We start from the raw sequence: 19,511 nt of genomic DNA, 5'->3' as shown, positions 1-19,511 counted from the left end.
TTCATCTACGTGCTCAGAGGCATTTACATTGTCCTCTTAGTTGTTGCTTCATATCCTCCTAACACACTGATCTAATGAACTCCATGAGTGATTTCCTCACTTGATTCAATGATCCTTGCCCTGATCATATGAGCATCATTAAAAAAAAAAAGTAATCCTGATGACCGTTTATGATATATTACCCAAATAAAAGGAAACACGTGTTTAAAATCAGTATTTTTTATTATTTCTTTAGGAGCTAGGAAAAAGTAAACCAAATAAATTTTAACATAAGTTTGTACAATGCAATTAAGATCGGGAAGCAGAGAAATTATGCAATACGTCAAGAGGTACAAGATAAAAATGGTCTTGTGTGTTCCAGGGTCTCGGGAGCAGGGAGATGATCCTGATTACAACGGATTCAAAGTCATCTATATGCTGGATTAAAATGTATAAATTGGAGGCAAGATCTCTGGCTCCAGTGTGGCAAATTCAGTTTGCATTATCGCAGCACTGACATAACACTCAAAAATAATCTTACAATTTTGACATGGATATAAAATAAGCAAAATACAGATGGTACTTACAGATGAATTAAGCAACAACACCATGCTTCTTCAGCTTAGGTGCAAAATGAACAGGGGGGGTTAAGGGGTAGCATGCTGTTAAACAGGAAGAGAAAAAAAAAATACAAAGCTAGAACTAACTCTTCATTTGTGGAAACCACAATATACAGAGTAATTTTTAACACCAGTCAAAAAAACATAAAGAAAAATAACTTAATGTAAATACAAAATAAATTCAAATCTTTAACTACAGGGGTGATGTACTGAAAATTTTACAACTCAGTTATTTTGCTTTTGCTTGTAATAAATGTATTCTGGAAGTGAACTCTTGGGTATGACTATAACCATTCAAGTGTCAAAGGTCGGGTCAGTTTGACCCACATCATGGCAGAAAGAACAGAGTCCTCGTGTTTATCAGCGCACTCACTGCTGACAGAACCTCTTACTTTTATTATATCTGCCGGTGTGCAGGACAGAAGTACCCAGAGGGGAAGCCCTTCAAGTATTTGTTTTTTCCTATTTGCCTCAATCAAATCAAAAAAATATTTCTGCACAATAACCAAAGAACCTCAAGATAAACAACAGAAAATAAGAAAACTAAAACAACAAAGAGTAAGGAAGGAACTTTTTTTTTTAATTTGAGAGATTGTATAGGCTTAACAGTCCGCCAGGGGGTGCTGTTGACCTTATTATTGGAGCTGAGGAACTAATGGAGAAATAGAGGAGTATTATTTCCATGTGTTTGCAGTCTGCGAGATGGACGAGCGAGAGGGGATCATGTCCAGCAGGTACTCCCTCTGACGAGCGTCCACGGTAGCCGACGTCTTGTGACCCGTCAGGCTGGGGTTCACGTAAGCCATAGTGACTCCTGAGAACATGCAACAGAGCAGCAGATCAGGGTGTGAGCCATGTTGATGGTCTTGTAGAGTTAAGTGTAAAAATCAGTGTGATATAGTGCAGCACCTGATGATTTAGACACCCATGTCCCCACAGACAGACAAAAGGAAACATGAGAGAATTTCTACTCGGAGGAACAGGAGAGACACCCAGGAACAAATACGCCACCAGACTGAGGGACTATATTAGGAAGATGAGACCAATTGCAGAGGGGGAACTGGAGAGTGGGATTGCCTTGTCCAAAAACATTTCCTCCTGCATGTTTCTTAACTTTTTTCTTCCTCTGATGTGCGTGATTATTGGAGATAAATGACTCCTTAACACTAGAAAATGTGAATTTACGGAAGTGTAAGGATTGCTTTGGGACCAGACAGGAATTTGAAAGAGAGCAGATGTCAGGCGCCACAGTCGGGTTGATATGTGAGTCTACCTGTGTTGCTGTTGCTCTGCTTCTTCCATGCAGTGGATGAGGCACTGCCTCCGCTGATATTCCTGCCGCCGGCGATTCCACTGCTGCTCACCTTTGAACTCTGGACAGAACGGTGGGAAACATGGGCGTGCTTACCTGGCCGGGTGACCAAGGCTGCGGCTGCCACTGCGCTCTGCAGCTGGGAGGAGGAGGAGAAGGAATGGGGGATGCCCCTCATCCCCATTGATGAGACACCGTGGGACAGCTGGCCCTGGGAACTCTGAGGGGTGGGGGGGGGGTTTAGAGACACAGTTTTGAATGATCGGCCCTCACAACATGTGACAGTGATTGTTTGTCTTTGTATTGTGTACGATGCAAGACAGCAAGGTTTCTGATGCATCCAGTGGAAAAAAACATGAATGCAAATTCCTCTACTGGAAATGTGAAAGATTGCAAAAATGTTAGTCTCAAATAGAAAAAGTGATTCCAACCTTGATGGAGTGATGGTGGATGAGGTTGGCTGCTCGGCTGGCCTGGTGGTGGTGCTGGAGGGAGGACGCTCTGGCATGAGCCTGCTTCAGTTGCTGAGACACCAGCTGCTCTGCCTTCAGCGATGAAGAGGATGAGGAGCTACTGTGTGACGAAGACGTCTGCTGAAAGATTCGCTGCTCTATTTCCTGCTCCTGTTGCAGCGCTTTGACAAAGGCAGCTTTCAGCCGACTGGTATGCTCGGCTTTTAGAGCCTTTTTCTGATTGGATGACATGCAGTCCTCACAGAGCACTTTAGTCTTGTCGTGCCTCCAGCGGCAGGTGAAGTCAGTGTTGCACTGAGTGCAGATGAAGGGGTCTTTGCTAATGGCCTTGGACAGTGCTACACCTGTCTTTCCTGAATGAAGAGAGAAAGAAAACCCCCAGTTACTTATCTAAATAAAACATACTAAAACCTGTGGATAAAACCTAAAGATGCTCACAATCTAGAAGCTGAAATTCACTAATGTTTTTTAGTTGATAGATTAATTCATTGGCTTGTATTTTATCTGAACATGTAAACAAAAGCCGTCAAAACAGAAAACCAGCCCACCTCTGTGTATGGTATCCAGCAGATTCTGTACCACCTCCTCCAGTCCCACAAGGTAGATGAACTCATTATTGGCTGCTGAGGGCAGGAAGTTGAACTCTGGGGCAGGGGGCTTGGGCGGGGGAATCTCCAGGAGGGTCTTCTCCAGTTGCTTTCTCAGGGCGAGTTTAGCTGCAGCTTGGCGGCTGGCTGGAGAGTCATTGACTCCAGACATGCTGCTGCTTCCTGAGGAGGAGCCCTTCAAACTGGATGAGGCCTTTGAAAACAGACAGAAGAGAAGACATCTGGTTTAAACATTCAGTCAAAATCATAATGTGTTTGACTTGTTTGAGCAATAAAGAAGTGTCACAAGTCCAAGGGTGAACAATAACTGATCATTAACTCAAAGCTTTGGAACTGTTACTGGTGCTTCTTAACCTATCAAAGCTACAAAACAGACATTAATGAGGTGGTAACAGAAAGGAAGTTATATTTCTCCTGATCTTAAAAGATTTCTATCCCATAAAGCATCTGACATTGCCTGTTTGAATTCATTGTATTTACTGCCCTCTTGTGGCTGCAGTACACTGTTGTCTCTGGGAGTTAGCTTGACTACAGACGCTTCTGACTATTGATGACCTTTTCTTGGGTGTGACCGAATCGCATTGATCAAGTCTGAGGCTCGTGAAGCAGAGAAGAGAGCAGCATTTGTAAATTTTAAACAATTAAAAAAGTCACCTACTGAACATCTCCCACTAACAGTGCATTGTCAGTGTTTGTGTACTGAAGGCCTCAAGTTTTAACATCTAACTATTGTAAGTTACACACTAGACCACGACTAATCTTCAAATCAATTGTGAAAATTTAGCTTCTAAGCTCAGACTTGATGTGAGAACAGAAAATCTTTCTTCCATCATTTAACTTGGAAGCACCGGTGAGACACTGACCAGCATGTTAGCACTATTTCCAACTCTGATGAGCCCTGACTGGATCATTCCCCTCTGGCCCTGGGCTGTAGGGGCCGAGGTCCTGGCGCCCAGAAGTAGAGGAGGGGGTCCTGAGCCCGAGCCACCGGAGGCAGCCAGCTGCTGCTGCTGCTGCTGGCGGAGAGCCTGGATCTGCTGTGGAGATACAGAGATGGTCTAACCAGGACAATGAGAGGGACGACATGGAGGGACATCACACACACGAAGGTGGTGGTGGACGAGGGAGGGGACAGCAAAAGCACCATAGCAAAGGGCACAGAGAAGAGAGAAGTGCAAAGAGAGACCATAAGTCCTATGATGTTTAATTATTAATTAGAATTATTACCCAGCAGTTTGTCTTGAAGAGTGAAAGAAAGCAGTGAGGCTGGAGACCTCAGAATATCATTGCCCAGACAATGAGATTTAACATATTTTACAAAAGGGTTTTAAATGTATAATATTATGATAAGTATAATTATAGCAAATGAATAATTACAATACTAACAACATTTAAATTCCTCCCGCGACTCACCTGCGCCCCTCTAACCAGAGGCGGCATGATGATCTGGGAGCCATGTTTGGACGAGACCTGCTGCCCTCCTCTTACCAGTGGCGGAGGGATGACTGTGCCCGAACTCCTGCCCGTCAAAATCTGGTGAGAGAAAAGCACCCTCCAGCATGAACAACAGGATGAGGGGGAGCCACACTGCAACCTGAGTGCACATATGATATTTACACACTAACCTGCTGAGAGCCTTTATTGCTGGCAATAGTTCCCCGAATAAGAGGAGGAGGAGCAGATGAGCCAGACAGACCCGACGGCTGGAAAAAGAGGACGGTATTAAACAACAAACACAAAAATATATTTAAGCGGAGGTCTGTGTGTTGTAGTGATCAGCAACTCTTTGCGTGACCCTGCGCTGCTGTGGGTACTAACTATTGTTTACCTTCTGGAGAGTGTCCCTCTGTATCTGGCTCTGTCGGAGTTTCTTCAGCAGAACCAGCTTGGCCTCCTCCAGCCTCAGCTCTTCCTTCAGCTGCTTGATGATTCGCCCCCTCTCCGCAGGGCTGCTCTTCTACACGCAACAGATCATAACATCACTGTTACACCACCCACTTTACAAAAGACAAAAATACCTTTCCAGCTACTGAAAGGTAAAATGTCCTCTGGTCCATGTGTCATGCATGATGTGGAACATTTTCAGCAGCTCTGAGCATCTGTGACATAAATCGAGGTAAATAATTAAAGCACATCTTCACACCTTCCTGTGTCAATATCTTACTAGAATTACAGCTTTTATATATATATATATTTGTGTATTATATGCATTTATGTATGCGCCTCCAACAACTATTCAGGATTTAGTTTTACCCCCAGAATATACAATATTTTGGGAAGACTTAAAGGTACAGTGTGTAGAATTTTGTGATATCTAGTGTTGAAATTGCATGTTGCAGCTGAACACCCCTCACCTCACCGTCTCCTTCCCAACATGGAAAATAACCTGTGGTAGCTTCAGTTGTCATATAAACTCAGAAGGTGTTTAGTTTTTCCAGTCTGGACTAATGTAAAAAACATGGCGGCCTCTGTAGAGAGGGTCCCCTCGATGTAAATATAAAGTATTTAAATATAAAGGGCTTTTTCTGGGATAAAGAAAACTACAATTCATACAATTTAGATGAAATGAACTGGTGAAAAAATCACGAGAATTATTCTAGATTACATTTCCTTTCACCTAAATCTTACACACTGGACCTTTAAAGGTGCCAATTGTATTGTAATTGTGTTTTAAAAACTGAAACACATGTTTTTTGTGGTCACAGTGACTTGACTCATCCCCAAGATCTAATCACTAAATCATCGAGCACAAGTAAACGTTTGTGACAAATTTGAAGAAAAACCCTCAAGGCATTTCTGAGATATCTCCTTTACAAGAAAAGGTCAGACCTAACACAACAATCTGAACATTAAACTTCTTTCAACGGCTTTCAAAGACATGGAGGCATAAAAAATCTCTAAGTTCAAACACTAGGTTGTAATTTAAGACCCAAACACAGGAATCTATCAGAACAGAACAGCAGCCTGAAGTGTACAACTTGTAGCTTTATGTTTCTTTGTCTCACCATGAGAAGGTCCGTGTCCAGCTCCTTAAAGTGGCTCAGGCCGTTCATCAGAGGACTCGGGGAGTCATTATCTGACAAGATGATTACATCATCATCTTCAGGGGACGGAGGGCGCTTCTCCCTTTTTATACTGTTGGACATGACAGAGACAGTGACAATCTGGTTTATATTCCAGCTTCTTAAAATACAAGCACTAATACTGTAAATCATGAACACAAAAACAGGAATATATCTGGATAATATATCTTACTATTATGTACGTAGCTTTAAGATTCTCAAAATTATCTGTATCAGAATCACAAACAGGATAGGACAAAATATGAATCCATTATATTTTAACGGCAGCATCTCTCCATCAAATTAACATACCATAGGGGTCTTGCACATTTTTGAATTTTAAAATAGATGTTTGGGTTTAAACACTGTTTAGCTGCCCAGCATGAGTTTGCACTGACTGATCCAGTGGGGCTGAAGAGTTCAACATATTTCAGGGATGTTTGAGGCAAGTTGAAGAAGCACTCCTCAACCGGCTCAAATACTAGACTCTATTAGAAATGTCTGAATTCACAGAGGACTGCTCCTCAACTCCAATTATAATTTATGACCGCGGCTTGATTTGCTCGACGATGATCTAGCAAGTCCAGACATCTCTCCTCGTAGATTCTCCTCATGTCGATGCTACTAACCAACAACAGATCAGTCCTAAATGCCACAGAGGGGCATGGCGGGACTTAAAGCTGCAGTCAAACGTCTTTATTTCACAGTGAAATGGTTGTTTGAAAGCACAAACAGGATATTGTGACACAGTATAATAGGTGTCATTGAGGGGATCACCTGTACAGGACTAACGTTCATACCGCAGGCTATATATGTGAAAGTAAGATGACCTAAATTCCTATAGTGTCACTCACTAATCAAAGACCATGAGTAATGCTTCCATAAAAAACAAGGATGGCCTTGTCATTACACAGATTACGTGTTTCTATGAGGCATGAAGAGCCGTAAAGTCAACGCATGACAACGTGAGGCCTGTCTCTCCGAGTCGTCCTCCTTGCCTGCGTGTGTGTGTGTCTCTCTGTGTGTATGAGTCCGTCCGCAGGGCTTAGCGCCATCATCACTTCCTGTGGATTAATCACTTCTCTTCCAAAGAAGTCACATGACCCCAAAGTCATCATCACGTGACACACTCACTTTTCCTCCCCCACTCCCCCCCACCCTTCCCTCCTCCTTCCACTGAGGAAACCATGGCAACAACCGGCTGGAACCGGTTTGTGACACAAGGCTTCATTTTGTGTGCGGGGTGTTTTTTAGGGTTCAGGTGGTGAGTGGGGGGAAAATGGAGGTAGGGTCAAAGAGGAAGTTAGACATCACCTCTGAGCACAACACCCCCCACAATCCCCCCCAAACAGTAAGTTTTAACAACATCCTGCTCATAAAAGTAACTTTCAACAGATTTGAGTCTTTTTAGATTCTATTTTGTCTTTTAGAAATTTCCCATGTGGTTTTTTTGAAGAGTACAAATTTAGAAAAGGAGCTCCAGTCTTTCAAAGAAACTTTCCTGGACATTCACACCATTACCTCTTCTGACAGTACTTTCTCGTGTTTGTTTCAGTTGAGCTGAGTTTACTGTGAACCGTTCCTCACCCCTTTGATGTGCTCATATCCACAGGCTGCTCCCCCATCTGAACTTCAACCTTAATGGTGGCCTTCACCTCGCCCGCAGCCAGCAAGCCACCTGACGCCTTTGGCTCTGTCGGTCGAGTCCGGCTCCTCGTATCCACAGCTGGCTCCGTCTTGCTGGCTTTATCATTGCAGTCAGTCCGATTGTCCAAGCCGGGCTCAGCTGCCTGCTGTCTCTGGGTTGTCTCCCCATCATCTTTCACTGACTGGGAGGCCAACGGTAACACTAAAGGTAAAGGCAAGCGGCTCTGCTCTTGCTCTTGCTCGTCCTCTGATCCGGAGCTTGTCCGGCTCTGACCATCCTGCACCACGAGAGGGTCGGGTTTTGGTGATGTTGGAGCCTGTGCTGTGGGTTCAGATGGGTCTAGTTTAGGCTTTTTGCTGTCATTTTCAACATCAGAGGGTTCTACAGACTGGGGATCAGAATCCCTATCCAGCGCCCTCTTCTGGCTGCGCGTCTGGCGCACGGCCTCCTCAGACATCCCCTGCAGCAAGAGAAAGAAATATCTGTGTTATCTTGACTGTTAATTATTCAAACTGGTCACAAAGGTTCTCTTCGTTTTGTATGACAACCGAAGCAACTCTAGAAATGCTCAATGTTAAAAAAGACAATTTAACTTGATTTAAAATCACATCTTATTTCTGTAATGTTGATTGTCTGACTGCAGAGTGAGAGTAGCTGTTCTTCCACAAAACATCACGACATGTTGTTTTGAACACAAAAAAACAACACAATCTGAACTGCAATGTTTCCAGTTTTGAAATGTACCACTGAGAATATCCAGACTAAAACCACACTATGGACTTTTCTATTTGCACCATTAAAACTCAATATTGACACCATTTTCATAAAACAAGAGTCAATACAAAAAAAAGAACCACTGAAAAACTGTTTTTTCAGTTACTTAGATCTTTTTTTTACTTAGATTTTTTGTTGTATCTTCTCGACTGCTCTCCTGTGTCCTTACCTGACTTTAATTGTCACTGTTTCTGGTCCTTGCGAGATACAGATCAGTGGAGTTGTACTGACCTGAGTGAGGCACTCGACAACTTCCTTCTAAGGTTGTCGAATAGATTTGTCTTATTACATCTTTAGTGCTGACTGTTGCCAGGTAATGTTTATAGATAACTTTACTTTGTCAAATATCTGACGGATCATAACCAAACCACTTCTGATTCTGAGTCCTTTTTTGGCGCCAGCTCCAGATCTACTACATCCAATCACACATGAAACAGATCCTGTTCAGCGCAGCCATTTTGTAGTATTGTTGTCAAAATACTATGTTTGAATATAGCTTACAACACATAACTTCACACTGTTGCACTATGTGCATAAGAGGAGGGCAAACATACGTCAAACATGAATGTTTGAAAAGGTATAGGTTTTCTTTAAGAACATCTACATATCTACACATTAGGGCCTTATATGAGTCAAGAAGTGGCTGTTTCGCTGGAGTTCTGGACACCAGGCCATGCTCATGTTTTTGACATGTGCCCTCAGGTTGATGGGGCAGGAATGATTTGCCTCGCTTACATATAACTTTTTTTTCCTGAGGTTCTACAATTTTACAGATCAAAAAGTATTTTTTAGAAAGAATCCAAGTGAAAATCACTCTAGTCTCAGAGGCTGAGTTGGATTGTGCCCTCTCTGCCATCGTTTCCACAGTTACAGTTGAGTTATTTGTTTGTTTCAGTTTGATCTACGTCATCGTCGATGTCATTTTAAATCAATCAAAGTGACTTTGTGTAATTCCTGTCTGTCGCGCAGATATTTAGTTCAGACACTCAATCCATAATCAAATGTTTCTTTTACAATTTGATTATATAATTGAATTTAGAATATTCTTTGGCCACCCTGTTTGATTTGTGAATGTAGTTTGGATATGAGTGTAAATTCCATAAAATATCACTAAACATCTCTACAGCCATTTTCAGACTTGGACTCTGGGAAATGTGCAGTTGCATTGTTTGAGTTTTCCTTTCACATCACAGCTGAACATCACAGCAGAATTGTCCGGGTCAGATGTGTTCACAACAAAAGAAAAGTCTCTGCAGCGTTCACGTGAGGCATGACGTCTGGGCAGAACATGCAAGAAACTGCTGCAGATATGTCAAGTTTTTGTTTACAGCACATTGGCATCAGCGTCAGCCCTTATCACCAAAAGCTCTGGAATCTTGTCTTTCCAAGTTGACATCTTTATCTGCGTCCTTTACATGTTTTTCCTCCTGAGAAATGTGAACTCAGTTTTTTGAGTTTTGCATTTGTCAGGTGCTAGAAACGTCATCAATGTGTTTGCATGCATCATAAAGAACCATCACAGTATAACATTGTCAGACCACCCACCCCTACTACAGAGCTATTCATATATATAATATTATATATCTTAATTATATAATATATAATGAATAATACTCTATTGTTATTAATTGTTGTCATATTCCTAAAAGTGCAGATTTGATAGTGTACCTGTCATTTAAAACCTAAGCAGACAAAAATGACATTGAGACAGCTGCAGAAAACACATGATCACCAGACCAAACACGTTGAATTAGTGAGGTCACATGGCCAAGATGTTGACTCAAGTACAATTTCAAAACATCATAATTTTCAAATTTCATTGGAAACCAAAAAATAAGTTGTCACGCAATATTCTGTGTAGAGTGAGAACGAAAAAAATCTGTGGATCACCTGACTGTAACAAAAAGTTCTTTTGAAAGATGGTTAAAAACAAAAAAACTGCTGCAGCGAGACATCACACAGCTGGAAGAACATGACAACATCGTAATCAAATCAGAGTTAAAGAGGGACTTGGGAGAATATCTCAAATTAACTGGAGCATGATTTCTGTTACAATATTCATAACGACCAGTGGCGAGGAGTACTTTAGTTATTTATGTGTGCAAGTGAAATTTGTTTTATTTATTTCAAAGACTTTATCTTGTGTATAACCTCACCCTCCCCGAGTCTGGCACCGAGGAGAACCAGACCCATTAACGTCCGATGTCCCCTGGACAACAAATCCTGTCCCACGAGACTTCTGGAAGCAGTGGATGCAGCAGCTTGTGTGTCACGCAGATGAGCATTGCAAATTATTAGCACTAAATAGACACACAACATCCATACAGCGGCTGCCCTGAATTCTCAGCATCGGGTCAGACATGAGGAGACACAGAGAGACGATGGACCACATGGGTCGATACAAGTTTACCTTCAAGGTTTAGAAAAAGGCCGGCCACTTTGTTCTGTGTGAATCTCTGATGCACTTTCCACATCAGTATTTCAAGAACCATTTATGTATAATAGACACCACACCCTAAATATCAATGTTTGAGAGACTGTGTCTGAGAGCAATCACACTTCACAGTATCTGAACAGGTCTTCACACAACTATTCTGTCACTTTTTATATGAAGGAAGCTGAAGTTGTCAAATCAAGCAAAGGGCTAACTGCTGCAATCAGACAGAAACCAAATTACACACTTACATGACACCGTGTTTATCACCGACTGCTGAGATAACTCTGTTAATACAAAAATTACAGTGTGGCTCAGATGCTTGAAGATGATCATGTCTACGGGGATATCATTAACCACGTTGTTTTAAAAGTTAGGTAATCCTGGAAAATCTACCAAGAGCAGGCTACTGACACATTCCACCGCCCCCCCCAACTTCTGGCTATCGTCTCTGCTTCAGAGGTGTATGTCTCCCAAAATGAAGTCTCACAAGGTCTGTTAATAACAAGTATGACAGGTCTGAATGAAATGATTGGTCATGTTTTTGACAGTCCTGTGAAGGCCATAGACACCAGCTGTTTTTTTCAGACAACTTAATTTATGGATGGCTACCACAACTTGAAAAGGATTTCAACAAATGAGATAAAGTGTTCACAACTTACCTATCTTAAGTTCAATGAAAACTTCAAAACCAGGATATAATAACATGTACGTGCACTCGTTAAAATGACTTTAGTCATTATCAAATGTGTAAAAGGTAAACGCATGCTGACTCATATGCTACAGGATTTGACTGATGGTCAAGGTTCACAAGTGAAATTCAGAGAAGATAACTGTCCAGTATGTTCACTGATCACCCACAAAGACACCACAGCCATGTCCTGAATCATACATGTATGTATGTTACACTATCCAGGCCCAGTCCTGCCAACTGAGGCCTTCAGTCTGCCAAGCACCGCACTGCAGGAAGCTATGATTTTTTTGCCGGGGGTGGTGGTGGTGGTGGTGGGGGGGGGGACTACACTTGCAACCTAGGCTACGTCTCGACAGACACTGTACACACTCCAGCCTCCTCCCCTTCCTGTTTTCAGAACGCTTATGGTAGCGAGCATAAAGCACGCTCAGTGTGTGCACGATGTACCTTTACAATGGACAGTACATGCAGTCACAATGCAGCATGCAGAGCAATCATCTGATAGCAAAGCTGTCTTTTTTTTTTAATACTCTGACATCACTGAGACACGCATGACATGACCCTTCCCAGGATTCACAGGGACACACAAAGCACTTTTCCTGCAAACCGGTTTAAACCGGTTGACTAGTGTGTGTGTGTCTGTGTGTGTGTGTGTGTGTGTGTGTGTGTGTGTGTGTGTGTGTGTGTGTGTGTGTGTGTGTGTGTGTGTGTGTGAGAAGCTGAAGCTAGTTTTAACCCTCCAGGTGCTGGAGAAGAGCTTCCACAGTGTGTGTTTGAGGGGGTAGGGTGTAATAGTCATCAATTCTGGTGCATTTATCTGTGAACTGATGCTGGTGGAAGAAGTTAGACACCCCCACCACCACCAAACTTACACATACACTGACCCTATCTTTGTAGCAGGGGAACTGAATGGCTGACGGGTTTCACGTTTCATCTCCATGGCAGTTTACACACATTTCCCTCAGCCCCACACACACGCACACACACACACGTGAATGGACCCTCCACCCAGCCGACGACATGATATCACATGCAACTTGTGTAAAGTCTCTAACCTCAGCTCAAACTGAAAGGAAAACTGTACTTTACAGGTATATGGTCTTCCACACACACTGCACACAGTTGACATAAAGTCAACTCTCACTAACTGTTAACCCTCAGGACAAGGGGGACAGTACACATAAGTTTCAGTATAATAACATTTCTATGAGTAGGCAGGTGAGCTGAAGGTTTTTAGGGTATGATTATCATTTATACCACTTCACAACACTGTAAATACTTCATAATAGAGTGTGTGATGGTCATGGTGATGGTAATCAGAGTCATAGATTTCCATCACCAATATTTTTGATTGCATCAATATACTTTAGACAAAGAAAACAAGTGACATTGTCTCCATGGTCTTCATCTTTCTACAGTATCTGAGTATTTCCCAGAATACTGTTGGGTCTTCCATTGTGGGGGAGGGTGATATTTCTGTACACGGTCTACAAACAGAACATGACTAGAGATATGAGCGATGATATGAACTTTCTTTAACGTTTGTACAGTGATAACATTATGTGTACTCGCTGCATATTGGCTGGAACAGTTGTTAAGATAGACCCTGTTATTGTCACATATATATTGTGTTATTAACTGTAAAGTTACGACACCAGCACTAGTCCATACTACGAAGATTAATATTCAGTGATTTTTAATATAACGAAATAATAAAAGTTAAAATCTGCATTGGGACATAAAAGGACTCATTTACATTCTCAAACTTAGTGATGAGCTACAGACAAAGAAAAAATGAGGGTTACATTGAAATAAAATTTCAAGTGTTCAATGTAAGGAGGTTTTATAAATTATGAGGCAGTGAGGTCTGGACATTTCCCTGAAACTTAACGGAGGGGCTGTATGTAAGAACACAAGTCAGTTGCTCTGGACATTTTCCAGAACTTTTTCTGCCATGCCCTAAATAAAATGTCCGGAAAATGTTTGAGTGAGAGTATATCCAGAAAACTCACAGGGAGCGGGTGGGTCTGAAGCAAAACTTGAGAAATACAAATATCTCAGGATGAAAAAGAGGAGAAATACACGTATGACTCAGAGGAACATGTCAAATCAGAAAGACAACAAGTTTCCAGAACTTTTGTCGATTAGGGCGATGCCAGTGTCGATCTGCTGTAAGCAAAAACACATGAATTCCACAGTGGAATTTATACGTCATGTCCTGCCTCCAGCATGCTCTATCCCTCACCTTATTGCTCTAAGCATTTTCCTGTTGTTGTAAACGTGTCTAAACCAAACAAACAATCTCCTGCTGTGGTCATCATGTGTGAAAGGCAAACAATGGAACATTAGGTCCAGACATTTCATGTCTGAAGTGTAACACGGCAATGCATGAAGTGCTAAATGCAAAGTAACTTCACTGAAAACAGATATTTAACCAATATACTTTATCTCTTCTTGCCATAGTCTTGCCACCCTTGCGCCTGTGTGCTCATTACTCAGACTACATTGACAAAATTACCATATGACCCTAGTAACCAGTGCCACCTCTATCTTTATCCTATCATCATGACATGATAATTAATTAGTTATTAGATAGCTTATAAAGATAAAAGGCAAAAATAACACATTAAAAGCAGATAGACTGACTGTACTTGTGATACGCTATGAGAGTATTAAATTGAGTTATTACTTCGTGTCTCTCTTGTCGTGTTTGGTGAACATCATCACAGGAGCAATTATCGTAGAAACTGATCTAATCACACTCAATCCTCCAGTTAACATTAGCTGTGTAATTAAATCATAGTGATCACTGCCACGTTATCGAAGTGGCCCTCAACTCTTAGCGAGTGTGGCTTCCACCATCGTAGAATACTTTAAACTGGTATCTGGTTTCTCCCACTATCAGGGCATCAATCAACAGAATCTACACTTCTGCACCTGTCTGGTTTTCTGCTCAGTGTCATCTTTTCCTGCCCCAAGTTGGTCATTCATCCTGTCACTCATGGATCATGTCGATCTTTGTCAATTTTCAGCCACTTGTCGTCACTCAGTCTTTCAGGGCTCACTCTCAACCATCGATGATGTCTGGCTGCACGTACAGTATGCGTTCAGCATTTTATTTACCCACTGACAGACCTTTACCCTGTGGGAACTTATTCCTGAACCACACAAAGGTTTCAAACACACCGCCTTGTAAAATTGCTGCACCAGCAAAAATATTCTTATCAAGCATCTGGCGGCATCTGTCTCAATAACATATGACTGAACATGAAGCAATCAACTTTTGCATGATTCCACTGAAACAATTGAATCTGACTTGGTGTAATTTAACAAATGAACATTGGAGCTGGTCAAAGCTAATATTTGTGGGTCACTAGTTTGCTCAATGAAATAACTCAGACTCTTAACAAGTCGGTGTTTTATGCAGCAGCTAACACCATTGTCTCCACGAAACAGGCAGAACAAAGGCAATTAATGAGCAAATGGCTCCCTATATATCTGATGAAGTCACAGAGGCTTGACCAAACAGTTGCCCTGTGACCCCTGCAGTCATGAGCAGCAGCTTAAAACATGGCCAGCAGACGACCCTTTCCAGAACAGTGGCTGATTACACAACTACTCTGGATCAGTCTTGTGTGCACACGGTTCAACATACCTCTCTGGAAAACAAGGCTGAACCCTCTGACTCACTCAAGTCTTGTAACTCAAATACCACGAATCCAGTCACTCTGGGATGGAGTGGAGCAACCGCTGCATCGCGCCATGGAGGTACAACTCCTGCACCGTCTGGCATTACAGGTAGTTCAGAAATCCCAGGTTCATTGTGCTGAAGGCAGGTACATTGTTCACAGTGACAGCTTGTAAACAATGCACCCATGCACTGGTGTGTTAACATGCAAAAAGCACTTTACAAGGCCTTTGTTCTCCTGAACAACTGAGTGTTCATTCTAGATCTCCACACAGAGGCAATAAAGTCTCCTAAAAGCAGACCACTTCACCGCCATCCCCTCCACCGTCTACAACAAGACTTTCAAGTGCCTCTGTTGTGTTGCGTTTCCCTGGCCTGGCTTCAGTACCATTCATCCAATAAGCCACTAAGAACATTAAATCTATTTCACAAAAAGGAGAGCTGAATAATCAATAAATAGGGAATTTATCAGCGGCAATCTCAACAAATGACAACGATTAATTGATTTCAGATTCATGAGACTGCCCAAGAAGGCATTTTAGGATGTTATCCTGGATGTTAGAAAAAACGAATCATTAATAAAAAAAAATCGATCGAAGATTATGGAATAATGAAATCATACATATATGCTTGAATACAGGCACTTATGTCATTAGTCTTATGAGCACATTGAAGTTACTTTAAGTGCTTTTAGTTGGAGACAATCATAATCTTTATTATTATTAATATTGCAACTAAGAATATACACTTCTAACAACAGGGTAGCCCTTATGTCAAAGCTCTTGAATAATAATAATAATAATAAGTCAAAAACAACACATCATCAAAAGTGCAAGTGAATTTTAAAGTCTCAAACAATCACAAATAAAGTTACCAGCATCTCTCAGCGCTTGCATGTAGTTTTTGGAACATTTGATCATAAATAACAAAAGTTTTAAAATCCATGTGTGCGCGTCCACATCTACAGACGATGGAAGAATGTGTATAAACTGGTTTGAGGACAGATCCAGCTACAGCTTTGTCCCGAAGTGCAGGGGAGTGTGTGTGTGTGTGTGTGTGTGTGTGTGTGTGTGTGTGTGTGTGTGTGTGTGTGTTCAGCTTTAAGAGGAGGAAGACTACGGTTGTCACAGAGAGAAGTAGGAAGATTAGCTTCCAGATAGCAGAACCAACACTGGTGCCACCGCCACGGGGGCTTAAAGCGGGCAGCAGCGTCCACCATTACCGCTGCACCACCCAGTACACCGTCCAAAACCACCGTCAGCCCTTTAAAAAACTAAACCCAGCCCACACTACATGTGCAAGCAGCCGGCTTTTTTTATTATTGACGCCGCCTCAGAGGAGGTGAGCGTGTTGTTAGTTAGCGGCTGCTAGCATTAGCTTACATCGCAACAAACAAAAACACGAAGCTCGGAAACAAGCGGCTCGTGTCTGACCCTCAGCAGCCGACGAGAGGGTCAAGACTTAGGTAGGAAAAGTCCTCCACGCCGGGCGGCTCCTCGCCAACATGTCCCCATCCCCGACAACAACCAGAACCGAGCCCGAATCGGGGACCTGGCCGCCTGCTCCCCGCTGCGGGACAAGCAGCGGCAGCAGCAGCCCCGGAGAGGGGGACACAAAGTTTCATCCCGCCGCTAAAAGTGAGGCTGTGTGGGGCTCGGTGGGACTGTTTACCTGGGTGCCCCCCCTCCCCCGAGGAAAAACCTCCGAGTCGGAACTCGTAAATTTCATCGACCGGCCCCACGGACGAAGCTGAGCCGCTGGCGATGTAACGTTTTAATCCTCACCTCGTTCAACGACTTCCACCGCTACCAAAGCAGGTCCCGGCTCATATTTACAAACTGCCACGCTCCACCAAACCTTAAATAAAACACATTTGGGCTCAGCAGCCCCCTCCTCTCCTCCCCGGTGCTCAACCTTTGGCTCTGCGGAGAAGTGTTACTTTTCAACAGCCCATCAGCTTCTTTATCGTCACAGATAGGTGGAGGAAAACCTGGCTCCTCTCGACGCGTCCGAATAAAAGGCTCGCCTCGATCCGCTCTCTACAAAACTTCGGCTTCACCTCTGTCAACTTACTCGGTCGCTTTGTGGCCCGATCGTCGCCGATGGTCGACCCGGGGATGTTTAGTCTGCAGTTAACCTCGGTAAATCGTTGCTTTTTTGAAATCCAGGGGATATCCTCTTTTTTTCGGCCCTCCCCGCTGCCGCGTCTGTTGCCAAATAATGCGCCTCAACACACATGGAGCCGCTGCGTCCTCCTCAGTGGGCATGCGCACCTCGGCACACCAGGGCGACAGGATCACAGCGTGGAGAGCCACTGACCACCAAGGGCCCTACAGCAGGAAGCACGTCTCAGGGGCCCCGGGGCTCCTCTGGGTGACCCATCACTGTACCAGCCACTGCAACCCCCCCCCCCGCCCCCCCACCCCAACACACACTCTTCCAAGCACTCACATTATCTTACATTAATGACACATTGAGAATGAAAAGCATCACGACCTTCACCTTAAACTCCCACCACCACATTCAATTACAGCATAGGGGTGTGGGCCACTTCAGGAAATGCTGCTGGCCTTCCTCTGGCCAAAGCGAAATGGATGTGAGCCTAAAGTGGCCCACTTGTAAAATAGGAATGTGTCCCAAATATCCCAAAACAGATGTGGGACTATTTTTGGTAAACATGCGTGCTCCCAGCAGGGTGTAATCTGCATGTGAACCTAAAATAACACAAAACAAATTCGGGCCACCTTTGGCAATATACACAGATAGTTCACCCAAAAATGAAAATTGACTCTATTTACTCACCACTATGCTGATGGAGGAGTGGGTGAAGTGTTTGAGTCCACAAAACACTTTTGGAATTTTAGGGATAAACAGTGCAGCCAAATCCAATACAACTGAATTGTGAACTGTGGTGTCACCAAGTGTCCGTGAGCCCCGACATCAAATTCGATGACGTGGCTAACAGGAGCCTTCTCTCATGTGCCATCTTCCCATATTGTATGTCGGCCCGATGTGAGATTTGAGGGATGTTGGCCGAATATGGGCCTAAACAATTAAGCTTTGTGTGCAGCTTCATATAAGGTTATATAGTGGCAACCTCAAGTCAAAACACCTCAGACGCTACCAGTTTCCTCGGCTGAGCTCACTGGATCCAGTAATACTGAAAGTAGGAAACCTGACAATCAATATAGATGCAACATATTTCACACAGAGAAAAGTGGGGGAACTGACCACACAGCTATAACATTGCGCTGCCCATCTACTCTTTGAGACAGCCAGGCACAGCTGGCCAATCATTCAGTTACCCTGCCACCTCCAACCAGCAGAGACCCCAAAAAGCCCCAGGTTCATCAACTACTTTTTAGTAATATGATCAACTGAAAATGTGTTACAGGGAACCTGCGACACTGAAGCACTATATAAAATATGTGGGCCCTACTCTTTCATAATTTAACCCTGTCTTGTAAAGGGGCCCGACATCTGGTTTGAGACCTTAACTTTTTTTCATGTAGCATATGATCCTGAATAAAGTTTTATTGAATCAAAGTAGTCGTAACATAAGTTTCACAATGTGGTCCTGCATCATCAACAACGCACTTTCCAGCCAGGATTAAGACCACAATACTGTCAGATCCATACATGTGAGGTTTGAAGCACACAGTGTGGTCACCACGTGAGGAGCTGCAGAGTCGACTCCATAAAGGCTCCAGCTAGCGGCCTCTTTCATGACAAGACCTGCCTCCCTTCAAAGCATCCCTGTGAATTGAGCAAATCCTCCGCTCATCCGCAAATGACCATATAAATGCACACTCTTTCTTATATGTGTTTGAAATCAAGGGAAGTGAAGACTGAAGTGGGAGGGGGTTGTGGTTCTCTAACAGGTGGGGGGTGGGGGTGTTTGAGTGCTTTGTCAGCCTCACACTGCCATTCTTTAAATGACAATAAAAACCTGTCTATATGATGCTGTGTCATCAAGTCCGATTGTTTCCGTCCCTTCGTCCCTCCACTCCATCTCCCGAGGCTGCAGATTGTCTCGCATATACGCAATCCAATCTGTGCCGAGGGGCCATCTTCTCATGATCATACTTCCCAATACAGCAACTTAATGAAGATGAGGGAACACTCTGGAGTTTATAGGCTATGATGAATCTTTCTATAAATACAGTGAGTGTTCCTGTGGAGCCACAGACAAGAAGCTATTACACCTCAATAATACCAT

General features: G+C 43.1%; 1 protein-coding gene across 11 annotated transcripts; it reads right to left on the bottom strand.

The window, feature by feature from the left end:
- Positions 1 to 203: 203 nt before the first annotated feature.
- On the bottom strand, positions 204 to 17,550 carry LOC109645383 (transcriptional repressor p66 alpha-like). Of its 11 annotated transcripts, none has more exons than XM_020110977.2 (11): positions 17,366 to 17,550; positions 7,642 to 8,162; positions 5,998 to 6,127; positions 4,821 to 4,949; positions 4,618 to 4,695; positions 4,406 to 4,525; positions 3,856 to 4,029; positions 2,933 to 3,185; positions 2,343 to 2,737; positions 1,873 to 2,131; positions 204 to 1,413 (listed from the first exon to the last, which is right to left on the bottom strand). In XM_020110977.2, the coding sequence occupies exons 2-11, from the start codon at positions 8,157 to 8,159 to the stop codon at positions 1,274 to 1,276; spliced, it is 2,196 nt and encodes a 731-aa protein (XP_019966536.2). In that variant the 5' UTR covers positions 8,160 to 8,162; positions 17,366 to 17,550; the 3' UTR covers positions 204 to 1,273. The 11 variants fall into 11 exon arrangements, with proteins under 11 accessions (XP_019966536.2, XP_019966569.2, XP_069367063.1 ...); XM_020111010.2 differs by having other exon boundaries at positions 2,008 to 2,131; XM_069510962.1 differs by having other exon boundaries at positions 3,856 to 4,050; positions 17,366 to 17,542.
- Positions 17,551 to 19,511: the final 1,961 nt, after the last annotated feature.

Source organism: Paralichthys olivaceus, chromosome 16, assembly GCF_024713975.1.
Source record: "Paralichthys olivaceus isolate ysfri-2021 chromosome 16, ASM2471397v2, whole genome shotgun sequence".
Classification (NCBI taxonomy): Eukaryota; Metazoa; Chordata; class Actinopteri; order Pleuronectiformes; family Paralichthyidae; genus Paralichthys; species Paralichthys olivaceus.
Note: the sequence above shows the minus strand (reverse complement) of the source record. Positions and strands in the feature narration are given on the sequence as shown.